The sequence below is a fragment of the Stenella coeruleoalba genome (genome assembly GCF_951394435.1).
Source record: "Stenella coeruleoalba genome assembly, chromosome: 11".
NCBI lineage: Eukaryota > Metazoa > Chordata > Mammalia > Artiodactyla > Delphinidae > Stenella > Stenella coeruleoalba.
Window position 1 is genome coordinate 13,763,694 of NC_137157.1, and position 16,456 is coordinate 13,780,149.

The 16,456-nt window shown below is 47.7% G+C and overlaps 1 protein-coding gene across 2 annotated transcripts in view; it reads left to right on the forward strand.

Annotated features, from left to right (window-relative positions):
* The window catches only part of LARGE1 (LARGE xylosyl- and glucuronyltransferase 1), a 586,234-nt gene that overhangs the window by 267,529 nt on the left and 302,249 nt on the right, over positions 1 to 16,456 (forward strand). For both annotated transcript variants that reach the window (XM_079935833.1, XM_079935832.1), the window contains exon 3: positions 6,438 to 6,739. In XM_079935833.1, the coding sequence (XP_079791959.1) occupies positions 6,438 to 6,739 (302 nt within the window). The remainder of the gene's footprint in view (positions 1 to 6,437; positions 6,740 to 16,456) is intronic.

A 16,456-nucleotide genomic window follows, 5' to 3' on the forward strand; every position in this document is an offset into this window, starting at 1 on the left:
GAATTTCTGTGGCTGCTTTTGTGCTGCAAAGCCAGAGTTGAGTCCTTGCATCAGAGACCGCATGACCTACAGAGTAAAACATACTTACTCTCCGGGCATTTACAGAAGTTTGATACCCCTGTTTTAGGATAAGATTAAAAGGCTGGGTTTGAGATGGAATGTTTGAAATAGAATGAGAAGGGCTTCAAACGTCAGGAGAATTGGCAGGCCCTGGTGACAGATTGTACATAGGGGGATTTTGCCGAATAAATGTTAGGGATGTGATGTTTTCATCGTGGGTAGAATGATGCAGGGGGACAGCCTTCCTGAAATCTGGGCATGAGTGCAGGATTGTGGTGTCCTTGGCCAGAAAGATCTAGGACTGTCAGCACTGGAAGGGGCTGGTATGAGCTTGCAACATGGCGGTCTCAGGGCTGGGGTCCCTGCCTCCATTAATGAGCCCCCCCCCCCCCAGTTCTGTCTGCAGTGGTGGCTATCACAGTGTGAAACGCCAGTACTCCAGAGAGAGTCAGTGCGCACAAACTGATTCAGATCATCACTTAGGACGTTTTGGATGCCAAGTCCCTAATCTCTGTCACCGTGCTGCACGGAGGTTGATTTTCAATTTACCTTTTTTGTTCTGAATCTTAGCTGTTTTGATTCTTAATTCAGAGCATTCATCTCAAGTGGATTCAGAGATTCAAATCTGATGATAAATTCATGTTTGTTGAGAAGTTTGGGAGGGAGGAGGAAGATGTTGCCAACTGAGATTCTGAATAATGTCTTGTTTGACATTTTAAACTCAAAGTGGGCTGAACTGTAGATCAACACATATAGGCATTATGTGACACAGATGCACCTTGTGTACAAATACAGTGCAGATCTGGGGGGAAAAAAGAAACCTGGAAGGAAAGGTAATAGAAAAGCAAGGGTCGGGGGGCTTAGAAATGAAGGATCCTATTCACTGTTGTCTTTATGTGTCCTGCCTCTGGGTTTGGTGGGGTGGGTTAGGGTGGGTGGGAAGGGGAAATTTGAGTATCTACTCTGATTAGGCCTGCTGCTAGGTAATAATGTACACAGCCCGCTGTCTCCCATTTTACATATGGGGACAGTGAGTCACAGAAGTTAAGTACTTTGCCTAAGGTTAATTATTAGTAGGTGGCAGAACCGTAATTCAAACTCAGCTCTTTCTTATTCCAAATCCCATGCTTGGGATTTGGAATAATCTAGTCATGCTTGCTGACTAGATTTGATTTGTTTTCTTTTCTTGGTTATCTCTCCCTCTTCCCCCAGCAATTAAGCTTATAATGAAGTCACTTTGTAAGTACAGTTGATCCTTGAATAATGCAGGTTTGAACTGCATGGGTCCACTACATGCAGATTTTTTTCAACTAATACGTGTACTATATGATCTGTAGTTGGTTGAATCAGCAGATGTGGAACCACAAACATAGAGGACCAACTCTAAAGTTATACGTGGATTTTCAGCTGCGTCGGGGATCCATGCCTCTAGCCCCCAGGTTGTTCAAAGTTCAAGTGAACTGGTAGTTGAAGGTTTGCTAGATCTATTTTTTTCATGCCTTTTTTTTTTTAAGCTCTAGATGCCAGTCCTTCCCTTCATCCTTCCTTGAAATGCTTGTTAAGTGCAGGCAGCGTGCCAGGCCCTGAGGACAGAGAGGCTGGGTACTGGGCAGTGGTACTCAGTGCGATCTACAGAGTGTTGTTGGTCTCTGTACTAGTCAGGGTTGTTCAGACAGACAGACAGACAGGGTGTGTGTGTGTAAAGAAATTTATGATAAATAATTGGTTCATGCAATTATAGAGATGGTCAAGTCCCAAATCTGCAGGGTCAGTTTGCAAGCTGGAAACCCAGGGGAACCGATGATGTAATTCTAGTTGAAGGTTGGCAGGCTCGAGACCCAGGAAGAGCCAGCGTTTCAGTTCAAGTCCAAAGGCAGGGAAAACAAAACAATGTCCCGGCTCAGAGGTTGTCAGGCAGGAGGAATTCTCCCTTCCTAGTGGGGAAGGGTCAGCCTTTTTGTTCTCTTCAGGCCTTTGACTGTTTGGATGAGACCCACCGCATTAGGGAAGGCAATGAGCTTTACCCACTTGACTGATTCAAATGTTAATCTCATCCCCAAACACCCAGAATAAGTTTGACCCCATATCTGGACACCCCATGACCCAGTCAAGTTGACATATAGAATGAACCATCACAGCCCCCAAACTATTACTGGTCTTCAACAAGGTAAGTGTGGAAGTTGGGGGCAGGCATGTCGAGAGCAGTTGGACATGTGTCAGGCATGCGATCAGTGGAGCTTGTCTTGATGACTAGGGTATGGACCAGTTTGTTGAATTCACGTGAAGAATTGCATGTAGGGTAAGCTATGTATTAGGCATGTGTATTGGGCCAGCATTTTATCCAAGGTGGATTGGAGGGAAAAGCTTCAGTACTGCCAGTTTGAGAAGTAACTGCTGTGGGTTCAGTGGTTTCCATAGATGATACAGTCCCACGTGATGGGCTTTATAATGACGGCCTAGACACGAAGAAAGAGGAGCGTTCCTGGGAGAGACCAGGGCCCAGAAGCCAGCACAGAGATGTGCAGACCACTTCGAAGACGGCAGGCCTTGCACTGTCCTAACCCTGCCCCCACTACATCCCCCCAGAGGGTTAGGAAAAAAGGGGTCAGGAGCCAGAGAGATGTGTAGTCCAGGAACAAAAGCAGTAGGCAGGCTGAATGAGCTGTGAACATGGCAGGGCAACGGGCCCCACTGTCTTGACTTCCGGCCATGCAGCACTGGATGGGTCGGCTGGGTTAGAGATGCAGGGTCCATCTGTACACGAGCCCACGGCAAGTTAGAGCCGAGAGGTGCCCATCTCCAGGACACTCCCTTTCAGGAAGAGAAAGAGGAAGGGGCCGGCTCAAGGTGATGCACCTTGCAAACACACAAACCAGCAGTTCCGATTCTGCTGTTTATTGAGCCCTTCTTACATGCCAGGCACCGAGCACGGTACAGCATGTGGCTTTTTCCAACGTCCGCTCCCCCTCCTTGAGGCCTGGCTTTTATTATTTTATGTGTCTTCATTGGTGACTAATCTGTGGAGTTTTAAGGTAGAGAAAACACCTGCAAGTCTCTGAGAGCTAAGTTTGGTCGAAACCAGTTGGGATCTAAAGCAGGAAATGGACACAGGATACTGAGAGCATTTTCCCCCTCACTACCCTGGAATTAGGATTGCTTAGGGATTACATAATTACGCCTTTATAAGCACGTCATCAAAGAATTAGAAATAAGTAAACTGGGGGGCTTTTGGGAGAGGAGCTAGAGGAAGTGACCGGACCCCCATGGGAAGGCTGCCTGCTCCTCCATGTAGCCTCTGCGTGAACTTTGACCTGCCTAAGGCTGAAGGAAAGAAGGTTCAGAGATGCCACATATCAAAGTAAGTGAAGGTTCGTTGGCCACTTTCTCCCACGTGCCACTCAGAGAGCAGCCCGTGTTCAGAAAATGGACAGCGCTCAACACCCTAATTTACATCATCAACTCATCTTGCCCGTAATATCACCTGTCTGCACCCCTACCCCCCGACTGGGACAGGGGTTGCAGGAGCTAATCGACACCAAATACCGTCCAAAGAGAGTTCAAGTGGTTGGTATTTCAGTATCTTACTCAAGCCTCCCCCATCACCCTTGCAAGGTTAGCGTTTCTACTTGCATTTCAGGGAAGGGAAAACCAAAGCTCATAGCATTTAATCCCTTCAAAGAACAAATTCAGAGTTCCCATTTGTTGTATATTTTCCAGAGCTTCTGGGATCCTGGTGGGCTTCCAGAGCTTCCTGGGTTCCTTCCCAGAAGTGCCAAGGTCCTTTCAGAAGCAAGAAGACCCCTCATGCTCCAGAGCAACTGTACCTCCAACTCGGGCCACACATTCAGGAGTTTGGCCACGTGCGGTCACAGAGACCTTGTTTCCAGTCGCCACAAGGGGAGCACGGCTTAAGCTTGTAGAGGCTCAGTTTCCTCATCTGTGATGGGGACACCGATTGCCACCTGCCTGTGCTGTGATAACCCAAGACATTGTCAGTGTGAACTGCCCAGCCCCTGCGCAGAGCCAGAGCAGCTGCAAAGCGTTAACTGCCCTGCCCACTGATGGAAGCTAGACTATCGTCCTCCCCACCCCTGCTTGAAGGGTCAGTGTTGGCTGAGAAAACACAATTGCTGTTGCTCCCTTCTCTTTTTCATTCTCAGTGGAACTAATTTGGTTTTACCAAACAAGGAGACAGGTTTCAAAAGCCCCGGTCAGCTTGTAATCAGCCAGCTTGGTAACAATGCAACCCTAATCAACCTGTGATTTCACATCTCCATACACTGGGCCTTGGCCTTAGGTCTGTGGTCCGGAGCAGTGGAATTCAGCGAGTCATATTTGCTGTGTTGATAGCAAAGGACCTGGGAGCTCAGGCGTTTAACCCTGAGGTGATTAAGAGGGAAAAAAGGAGTGGTGTTTGTGAAAACCCAGAAACATATCAAAGAGCCCTGGGCAGAGGCAGGCGCAGTAAGGCAGCACAGGTGAAACTCGCAGGGTGTAATTCATCACATTCTTTGATCCTCAAGTTTTTGTGAGTCACAGAGACTCCCTGGGACAGTTTTCAAGCTCAGTGGGGTCTGGGCAGGAAGGAGAAAAACTCCAAGTGTGGAAAAGAGTGTTTTTTTAGCAGGAAGCTGAGAGAGGGTAATTTTCTAGAGATGTGATTTTTGCTTGGTCTTCCTGAGGCGGCTGTGTTGTAGCTGGATCCTGGGATTTCTGCAGCATGAGAAGAGAGAAGGGAGAGTTTTGGGTATGTCTTGTGTCCCTGGGGCTCCTCAACAGTAAGCATGCATTGAGCACTTACCGAGTACAAGGAGTTATGCTAAATATCCTTGGGAGATGGGGTTTTTACATTAATAATTTTTAAATCCGTGGCCCTATATATAGCCTTTTATGAATCTGCATTTAAGGGGAGTGTGTACAGGCTCGGGTATAAGAGAGACCTGGGTACGAATTTTGGTACCACTGGGTTCTGATTGTGTGACTTTGAGAGACCTACTTGTCTTCTCTGTGTATGATTGTTAAATAGACTGTTTCTGCCCTCAGTTTCATGATTATGCTCCTACTTTCTTCTTCCTTTTTGCACTTAATTATTCTATTCTCTTGTCATGGAACATGCATCCATGCTTCCAGCATTTATCATATATTATGATATGTTTCCACAAAGATAAGTAAGAGCCAGTTTTTGTCCTCGTTGAACACCCAATCTTCATAGGAAACATTTAGTAAAACAATTTACCAAATCCAGTGTGGCAGGCACATATTTTTCTTAGTGCTGTGTACGAAATGCTGTTGGAATATGCTGATAGATATTTTATCTGCAAATTGAAGAAGGCTTCCCTTGGGAGGTGATGCTTCTGAAACTGGGTTTTGAAGGGTAAATAGGAGTTCACATAGGAAGAACTAAATTAACTTAATCATTATTAATACTTCTTTATTCCTTCTCTTCTTTTTTCCTCTCATCCACTTCCTCCTACTCCCCCCCATTCTCCTCCTTTCTCTCCTCCTCCTACTTCATATTCATGTTTTATTGCTAACAAGAATATCTACCTGGAAATGTGCCAAGTAGGGAAAAGAAGACAGTGCATTTAATTAGGAAAAATTATATTGTGATTGTCTTCTCTAAACAGCGTGTTAGTTTTTTTCTTAATTGAAGTATGGTTGATTTACAGTGTTGCGTTAGTTTCTGGTGTCCAGCAAGTGATTCAGTTATACATATATATACATACTCTTTTTCATATTCTTTTCCATTATGGTTTATTACAGGATATTGAATATAGTTCCCCATGCTATACAGTAGGACCTTATTGTTTATTTTATATATAGTAGTTTGAATCTGCCAGTGGCGAACTCCTGCTAATCTCTACCCCCCCATCCCCTTTGGTAACCATAAGTTTGTTTTCTATGTCCCTGAGTGTCTTTCTGCTTCATAAATAAGTTTATATGTGTCATATTTTAGATTCCACATATAAGTGACATCATATGATATTTGTCTTTCTCTGTCTGACTTACTTCACTTAGTATGATAATCTCTAGGTCCATCCATGTTGCTGCAAATGGCATCATTTCATTCTTTTATGGCTGAGTAATATTCCATTGTGTATATACCCCACATCTTTACCCATTCATCTGTTGATGGACACTTAGCTCTTGGCTGTTGTAAACGGTTAAACAGCATGTTTTTCATCACCACATTAAGTCATTCTGTTCTCAACTTTGTTCGCAGTTCAGTCTGGATGTGTGTTTATTTACAACGCATTTTCCACCGGCTTTTACTTCTAAATGGGACGGCAAAAGGAGCCATGGACGTCTGGAGTAGGGGTAGGGGCCCGTGGAGTTCTAGTCGGCTTTAACCCTTCCCGTTCTCTCCGCACCCGCAGATGGGAAGCCGGTGTCTCTGTCTCCGCTGGAGTCCCAGCCTCACAGCCCCCGGTACACGGCGTCCAGCCAGCGGGAGCGCGAGAGCCTGGAGGTGCGCGTACGCGAGGTGGAGGAGGAGAACCGCGCGCTCCGCCGGCAGCTCAGCCTGGCCCAGGGCCACGGCCCGGCCCACCGGCGCGGCAACCACTCGAAGACCTACTCCATGGAGGAGGGCACCGGCGATAGCGAGAACCTTCGGGCCGGCATCGTGGCAGGCAACAGCTCCGAGTGTGGGCAGCAGCCGGTCGTGGAGAAGTGCGAGGTAAAGAGCACCCGGAGCCTTCCAAGGTCCCAGTCCCCACGTGGCCCACACCCACCCCTTGCAAATGCCGCCAGGAAGTGTGGCCAGGGACCTGGAGAGAGCTGGCGTTCTTGGCTCAGGCCTGGGCCTGAATCTGGCTTGATCATTCACTCTGCTGAATGGCCAGGCAAATCATTTTAAGCCTCTGAGCCTCAGTTTCCCCACCTGAAAAATGGGCATAAGGAGGCCTGCACCTGCAGAGATATTAAGAGCGGCACACAGAACCTGCTGCTTGTTTCTTTGCAGCTCATTTTGACACTCAGGATTTCTCTGCCTAGCTGTCATCCTGGGGGCCCCTGTTACTTAGCTTCCAGGGGGCATGGTGCACCTGGCCTTGAGGCCCTGTCGGGCAGTTCCCCTGGACCTCATTCGCACTTTATACACAGCTTCTGTAATTCAGAACCAGAGACTTGCTTATCTAAAGCAGTTCTTTGAACTTTTATAGCTTTGTATCATTTTCTCCCTTTTAGAGTATTTCTTAGTAACTCTTTGGTCGTTTGGAAAACTCCCACTCCCTCTCCCTCTTGCCCCTCATCCCGCCCCCGGTTCATGCATCCATGCTTATGTGTGCGCTGCATGTGCAAGTGCACACACGTGTGCGCACACACACACGCACTCGTTTTCTGCTTCTTCCAGTCCCAGTGGAGAGGAATTAGAACCTCCCTGTTAAGAGCAAGCCCTTCTGGGACTGACAAACTTGAGTTCATTTCCCAGCTCTGGTGGTTTCTGTTGTGAGTGCTTGAGCAGGTTACCGAACCTCTCTGAGCTTCAGATGTGTCTCATCAATAAACTTTAGAAAACAATACCTGCTTCCTGCAGTATTTGTGAAAAGGAAATGGGATGGCCATATAAAGCCACAATTAGTGTCTGGTATATAGCATATTTTCAACTATGGGTAATTTTTGTTATTTTTAGTTAGATGCAGATATTACCTGCTGCTGGTTTATTCCATTTCCTGGCTACATTCTCAGAATGTTAGACTTCAGACGCCCTGAAGAGAAAACAGTTTGCAAACTGTAAGATGCTGTTCACGTGAATATGGTTTTTAGTGATATTGGTGATACTGTGTAGTATGCCATAAGGGGATATGGGGCCTGTTGAGTGACGTAGACTCACTTCTATGCAAGGTCAGTGGTCAGGGAGATTTTGGACTGGAATGGTCAGGGGGAGCCCCTGAGGATAATAGGATTTCTCATGGATTCCCAAGCCTGGTTGAAGTGTGGGCTGGTGGAGAGGCAGAGGAAGGTAGATGGAGGACATCCAACAAGGAGTGTATGTGTGAGTAGGAAAAATATGCAGCGAGGCGCTGTCAAGCAGGAAAGGATTCAGAGCTCAGTGAGTTGCTCGGTCAGGCGAGCACAGAGAACCTGGGCAGGGAAGCGGGTGCTGCATAGTCATCACTCATCCAACAAATATTTACTGAGCCTCTATTATGGGTCTCACAGTGTTCTCTGTGCCGGGAAATAACAACGGTTGAAAAAGGGACAAAACTCCCTTTCTTCTGGTTCTTATGTTTTGAGGTGGGAAGTGAGGAAGCGATTATAAACAAAGAGCAATTCGTACTATTACCAAATCCAGGTTTGGCTGCTCGCTGCCCCTAAGCCAGTAATTCGAGAGGCGAGTGTCAGGAGAAATGAAACGTGCTTTAAACAGAAGAGCTGGCGATCTGGGGGGAAGGTGGACTCATGACCTGAGACCAACTCGGAAGATTCTGCTCAGCCAGGGCAGTTTCTAAAGGGGAAAAAGGGGGAAGAATCTCAGTGAATCACTGAGGCAGGAGGCTGGATTCTGCATCATTCTCCATGGCATGCAGACGGGCTGACTCTTCCTTCAGATGTTACGTTGCCTGCGTGATCTACCTGCAGGATTCTTAGGGGGGCTGTTAGGGGTAGAGAGCTAGTCATTTTTTAACTGCTTCATTCTTCATCCTTGCTTCTTTTTATATAAGAAAAGAATCAACAGGTTAGGCAAGGCGTGGCGTGCATGCAGGAGAGCATACGTCAGGAGTTAGGTTCAATTGCCTAGTGATCTCACTCCTATAATTAGGTTCTGACTACATGCCAGGCCCAGCCTCATTTAACCTTCCACAACCATTGCCAGTGGCCTGTGTAATGGAAGATCTCTGTGTTGCATCTTTGGGGACTTAGCAACTTTAACAGATTCCCTTGGTCTAGGCTGGTCTGGGATGGCCCCTAATTTGGGAATCTTCTTTCCCTGCCTGGGTGAAGGCTGGTTTGATTTCTTACAGGTTCTGTGCTCTCAGGTTATGGTCATGGCATCAGTTTAGAGTGTTGGCTGGCCCAGAGGGAGGAACTTCTTTTCTTCGAGTGTGTTTACATTATTATGACTCAGGCTGACTTAAACCATCAACTACGATCAAGGAGGTGAAAAATAGAAAAGGAAAAGGAAAAAATGGGAGGACACAAGTGGAACAGAGGGAGAACACAGAGGATTCCTCTTCCTGCTGTAGTCTCTGTGGCCATTGTCTTCCCCTGCTCAGCTTTCTGAGATACACACATCCTATTGATATTTCTAAAGAGGGCTTCTGTCCCGAGCGCCCCACCAAATAGTGTGGGCAAAGACCACTGGCTTTCAAAGTGAGAGACAGGAGCCCAATTCTGGTTCCCTCTCCATACCTTGATGGCTATGTGGCACTGAGCAAGTTACATCACTTTTCTGTGTGTTGGCTTCTTCGTTTGTAAGTTATGGATTAAAATCAAGTTCCTGCCTCAGACTATTTCAGTGATGACCGTGGATATTAGAACTTTAGGCAAACAATAGCATAGTTGGGTTAGCAGTTGATTTCACTGTGATTTATCACACAATCCCAAGTTAATGGTGGCTTTGCCTCTTATTTCTGTTTACATGTAAGAAGTCTGGAGCTGTTGGTGTAGGGATGTTCCTGCCTGGATGCAGGCTTCCTTTATCTTTCACCCAGCTGGCATGACTGGCATTCTCAAGGTCATCTCATGGTCTTTAATGACTCTCAGAGCTTCAGCCCTGTCATTCACATTCCAGCTAGCAGGAAAGAAGCAGCGTTAAGGTGGGGCATATCAGCTTGCTTTAAGAACACGTCTCAGAAATTTCACAGTCAGTTCCTTTTGGAACACATTGGCAGAACTTCATTTAGCTGCTACCTTTAGCTGCCACCTAGCTGCAAGGGAGCCTGGAAAAGATAGATTTTCTTTAAAGAAGCCATGTTCTTGGTTAACATTTTGGAGATTTGCTCCTAGAGAAAAGAGATATTATGGTTACGGTGCATGTTCTCTGTCAAATGAGTAGTTACCGAACTCGGTTATACATTAGAATTATATACCAAACATGCATTTTCATGGGACCCACCACAGAATCTACTGATTGAGAATCTCTGAGAATAGGGCCCAAAATATAAGTATTAAAAATATGTATCCCAGTGATTCTGGGATCGTGGAAACTGTTTGGAAACCACTGCTTTAAGGGACAACGAAAATAAATGATGGGGTTCACTTTATCCTTGTGCTCTTTGAGAGATAAAGACCCTGAGCTTGTTAATTTTTACTATAACTTATTTTTTAGTCTTTTGCACCTGAGAATTAGGTTTTGTCCATTTGTTTATCTTCTCTTTGGGCGTTTTGATAATGTTATGTCTTAGACCCTTAAAAAGTTATCCCCAGGTCCTGTTCGAGGTTTCATAGATGAATTAGAAAGTCCTGACCCGCTTGCATCTTATTTCAGTGTGGTCTACTCTGGGGGCACACGTGCCCTGAGATGCTGTCTTTATACCCATCAGCAGTGTGCTTCCTCGGTTTCCATCGCTTGGCATATTTAAAGAATTTTGGGAAAATGCCATAGAGGCTGATGAGAAATGTCAGTCAGTGGAGTCAAAATAGAATCCTCCCTTCATGGGAGCACTTGTGGTTGCAAGTGCTGAAGGTGGTCCTGACACGCTGTCAGTGCACAGGGCCTCGTCACCAAGGACGTTGTCATTGTATCTGGTTGTGCTGAAACTTCTCTGGGCTATGACAAGTATTTCTGAAAACCCTTCTGAGATGATGCCCGGGCTGTCAGCTGAGATATTTGGTGATAGAAATCAGGGGCCTTTGCCAGTCCTTGTGCCCTCTTGTTGTTTTCTAATGGTGTGGCCTTCAAGGAGCTGCCCATTTCATTCTTGCACATATCTGTTGCCAGGACAATGCTGCTTCCGTGAGGGGCTGGTTTCTTTGTGCCTTTGGGACTTGGAACAGGATGGTCCTCTTTGATCTCCGCTTCTGCCTCTGTGTGTACAGATGTGCGCTGCAGTTCTCTTGCATTTCTCGTTCTGGTCTATTCTGGGAGTCAGCTTATGGTACAGCACAGAAATCACTGAACTGGAGTCCGAATTTCTAACCAGGAATGTTTACTTTGCCGCTCACTAGCCATGTGACCTTGGGCAATTCAGTTACCCTCTTGGAGTCTATTTCATTATCATGAAATGAGAATAATAATGTGCTCTTCCCTATGCAACTGTGAGGATGAAATGAATGAGACAGCAGGTGGGAAACTGACTTTGTATGGGTTTCACATAGACTTATCATGGATATTCCAGTTCTCAGTTGCTGCCTAACAGATCACCTAGAACGTAATGGCTTGAAACAATGCCAGTCATTTTATTAGCTCTCCTGGTCTCTGTGGGTCAGGGATTTGAGAAGGGTTTAGCTGAGTGGTTCTGGTCTGGGGGTGGAAGGGGGACTCATGCAATTTCTTGGTGGCTGCAGCTGGAATGGTGAGGACTGAAGCAATGGGCGCTGGCCCAGCATCTCTCTTCCCTGTTGTGGACTCAGGGTCTCTCCATGTGGTCTCCCTCTGTGGCTAGTTTGGGCTTCCTCACTACATGGCGGCTCCGGAACAGTCACCTGCTTCCATGGCAGCCGATGGCTTTAAGTACAAGTATCCCAGTGAGCAAGGCAGAACAGAGGCACTTTTTTTTTTTTTTTTTGCGCGGTACGCGGGCCTCTCACTGTTGTGGCCTCTCCCGTTGCGGAGCACAGGCTCCGGACGCGCAGGCTCAGCGGCCATGGCTCACGGGCCCAGCCGCTCCGCGGCATGTGGGATCTTCCCGGACCGGGGCACGAACCCGCGTCCCCTGCATCGGCAGGCGGACTCTCAACCACTGCGCCACCAGGGAAGCCCCAGAAGCACTTTTAATGACCTGGCCTCAGAAGTCACATAGTGTCACTTTTGTTGACAGTGTAGTCTGTTAGTTGAAACAGTCACAAAAGCCCACCCAGTTTGAAGGGAGAAGGAGCACACATCTCATCCCTCAATGGGAAGAACGTCAAAGAATTAAAACAGCAACAGTTGATATTGTTATTATGAAAAGCCAGGTGAATGGTACTGTCTGATGTCAGACCACCCCTTGAGGAAGTATCTCTTTCCTTCTCTTCCGTGCTTTGAACTTCATTCAAAATGAAATAGTAATGTAATAGTAATAAAAGTTAACATGTATTGAGCCCTGAAAGTGTAGGCGACACCATGCTAAAGCTTACATAAAATATCTCATTTAATCTGCATAGCATACTTTCTTCCTTTTATAAATTAGAAAACTACTGCTGAGAAAAGTTAAATAATTATTGTAAAGTCGCACTGTCTGGAAGAGGTGGAGCTCTCACATTTAAACCTTGGCCGTTTGCTTCCTAGAACCTGTGCTCTGAACCACTGTGCTGGACACTTCATAAATTAGAGCTGCTGGGACCCGTGTTCCCATCAGCTCAGAACTGCAGTCCTTATTCTGTGCCTGGCAGATGCCTCACCTCAGAAGGCTTCAGGGTGACAGTCACGATATGGAGGTCATCTTTCACCTTGGGGGCTGGCGCAGCCCTATGAGGGTAATCATTCCTCTGTAGGTCTAAGCAAGGATCTGTCTGTTCTTTAAAAAGAAGTTGGGTTGTTTTAAAGTGCCCGGCGGATTGTGACCACGTTTGTCAGCTCAGTGGGAATTTACCGTTTTGCTTTGGGTTTTATGTTTATAAACCTTGACACCTCTTACCTGCGTTTTCTGGACCCATAACAAACCTCCAAGAATTTTGATCTACCTCTTTGTTTTGACTTCACCTTCAAGGTCTTTCCATAATCACTCCACAGTGGAAGGGTTTGCCCGCAATCTTTTCATACATCACGTTGCTGTTGAAAGATACTCTTACGGCATTTGGATACACATTTCATTAGGTTCATATGTTGTCTTTGGGGCTCCTCAAAGGATGTAAATCTACTAAAATATCCTTGCTAAATGTCAGGCCCTGGAACTAGGGGATGTTGTACTGGAAGGTACCTAGTAGGACTTCTTCTGCAGTGATTTTCAGGAACCCTAGCTCTCAGTGTGGTCTTTCGGGTACCTTCCTTGAGTGTATTAATTATTTATTGCTTCAGGGCAAGTTATTACCAAAACTTAGCAGTTTAAAACAACATGCATTTATCATCTCATAGTTTCTGAAACTTGGGAATCTGAGAGCAGCTTCGTTGGAGATTGAGGCTCCAGATCTCTCCTGAGGTTGCAGTTAAGACATCTGCTGGGGCTGCATCAGCTATAGGCTCGACTGGGGCTGGAGCCTCTGCTTCCAAGCTGGCACACTGGCCCAGCTGGGGCCTCACGTCCTTAAGACTGCTTGAGTGTTCCCCTGGTGTAGCAGCTAGCTTTCCCCAGAGGAGGTGATCCAGCAGAACAAGGCAGACACCACAGTCTTTTTTATGATCTAGCCTTGGATGTCACGGACCATTACTTCTGCTATGTTCGACTGGTCACACAGACTCACTGATACAATGTAGGAGGGGCCGCACGGGGCATGGTTCTCAGCTGGCAGGGATCTTTGGGGTCAGTCTTGGGCTGGCTTCCGCACCACGGCCATGGCAAGGGGCCCTTTCTCTGGCAGCCTCCTGGCTGTGCTTACCCCGAAGCAGGGCTGCCTTGATCTGCTTTATCTATTGTGCCCTCTTGTAAAACTTCCTTTGAAAATGTGCCCTTAAGAACAATGACAACAAATAAAGATGCAACCCTCACTTTTTTTTTTTTTTTTGCGGCATGCGGGCCTCTCACCGTTGTGGCCTCTCCCGTTGCGGAGCACAGGCTCCGGACGCGCAGGCTCAGCGGCCATGGCTCACGGGCCCAGCCGCCCCGCGGCACGTGGGATCCTCCTGGACCGGGGCACAAACCCGTGTCCCCTGCATCGGCAGGCGGACTCTCAACCACTGCGCCACCAGGGAAGCCCCGGTTGTAAATCTTCATGTGTGTGATAGCCTGCTCCCTCCACTGGAGAAGCCGACTGTGAACTGGTCATGAAGGACTTTGAACTAGGATGCCGTCTGGCCCTTTCTCACCCCCACCACTACCTCCCTGGCCCATTTCATCTCCAGCTTCCTGTGCCGTGAAGCACACCCAGAGATGGAGTTTCACATGCTGACCATCTGTGAAGGCATGTCCATGGGGCCAGCCACTGAGGATGCCGTGGGAGGGTCACTGGCTGCAGCTGCCCCGGGAAGGGGCCGACCCTCAAAAAGGCAGCTCTTGGCAAGGAGGCTGTTCCTAGCAAGTGGGGCAACGCACACCTCATGAAAGGGGCCTTAGGCAGCATATCACGGAGTCCACCGCACTTGGGTTATTGCAGTAGCTTCCTGACTATTCTCCTTGCTCCCCCCTTTCGTGCTTGCTCCTCCCCACCCCCAGGTATGTGCGCACTCAGAGCATCTGTTCTTAACTGGCAGCTTGAGTGATCCTTTTAAAATTTAAGTCAGATTGTGCTGTTTCTCGGCTTTGAACCCTCCAGTAGCTTCTCTCCTCACACATAGGAAAAGCCGAGTTCTTAAGGGTGCCTGGGAGCTCTAGGAGAGCTGCCTCACGGACTCCAGCTTTCCTCCCTGCCGTCTTTCCCAGGCTGCCTTTCCACAGCTCCCTATTCCGCAGGCGGCTGCCTGGTATCTCAGGGTTGTTTCCGCTGCCTGGGACACTCTGCCTGGACACCCAGAGGCCTCATTTCCTGACCTACGTCCGATTTTTGCTCCAGTGTCACCTTCTCAGGGAGAGTTGTCCGGACAACCCCACTTTAAAATCTTAGCCCTTCTCACCAGCTGCCTATCCACGTGCCGCTCTTCCTCCCCTGCTTAATTTTTCTTCCTAGACTCATCATCGTCTAGCATTCTATATAGTTTAATTATATATGCCTTTGTTTGTTTATTTTCTATGCCCCCCCCAAGTGGAACGCCAGCTCCCGTGATGGGGGGCAAAGATTCAGTCTCCTTCACTTGCTGCTGTATCCCCAGCAGCTACAATTGAGCCTGGTACATCGTAGGTGCTCAGTCCACGCTTGTAGAATGATTGAGTACTTGGCAAAGGTGTGTAGACTTTTGGGGTCAGGCCGGTTGTCCATTGGCCCCATAGATGGGATTGTGATACATGTCAACTGTGCTGGGTACGGGGCTATATTTAGACAACCCACCTGCCCCAGGCATGGGTTTACCCTAATAATTAAACTCTTCTCAACCCACCCAAAAATCAGTCTCACCCTTTCACATGTCTTCCACAAAATACTTGGGTTTCTGATTCCTCAGCTTATCATGCTCTTCATAACACAAGAAAACCCACCCTAAAGCAGACCAGGAATATGCCGGTGGGGATGCTGGGAGATCATTCCCTTGTTGTCCATTGATTGGGCCTTGGCCACGGAGGACGCAGTCACCACCCCCTGGAGGGTTGGCCCATCCCGTCCTCTCACCGGGCCCTGTAGGCCCTGCGTTCCACCTGCCCCCTTGCGCAGCCCCTGATGACTTGGCTTCCATTATAGTTGGAAGGGGTCTCCTTCTGTTTTCTACAGGGTTGAAATAATTTTGTCTTCTGGGTCGGTGGATCAGTATTTTGAGGGAATAGACAGAATTCGGTCAGTGGTTTCCCAAGAGAGTAGAGCCTGGGCAGTTTGTAAGATTATTTTAGGTGGCACGTTAGCAATATATTTTTAAAAATTTAATAGTTAACATATGTGTGTTACTGAGCCGAGTTGTGTGGGTCGAATGGCAGGAGTCTGAGTTCTTCCACCCCTTTGCCGCTGACTGGCTGAGGCCTTGTACCAGTTACTCATTTGCTCTCGCTTCCTTCCTCTTGAATTTTGGAAAATCCTGGGTATTAGGAAAGCTCTGTATATAGAACTTCTAAATCCCTCTTTTTATAAAGGAGTCACTGAGGATCAGAGAGGTTAGGTCGTTTGCCCAAGGGCACCCAGGTGGCCAGAGGCAGAGCTGGGCCACTGTCCTGATTTCCAGGGCTTTGCTTTTGCGCAGGAGAAGCTGCGTCCCATGTTCTCTTCCCCTGGCCTTTTCGTCACCCCGGAAGAGTCGTAAATTCCAAGGTGCTGGGAGAATGAGGTGGCTGTGCGGGAGCAGTGCCTCTGCTTGTCTTGTAGAAGCGGGATGGTGCTTCCTCTTGGGAGAGTATCGGAAACAGATTCTGCGAAGACCTCTCCTCCTCTCCCAACATAGTCACAGCTGACATCTGTGGAGTGTTTAACCGGAGACACTCTTCAAAGTGCTTTACGCACAGAGCAGTTCTCAGGCGGAGTCCCTGGACCAGGAGTAGCGGCGTCATCTGGATTCGGGGGATCCTCAGGCTGCTCTCTGAACCTCCTGAATGGGGAACTCAGGAGGAGGGGCCCAGCGCTCTATGTTAGCGAGCCCTCCAGG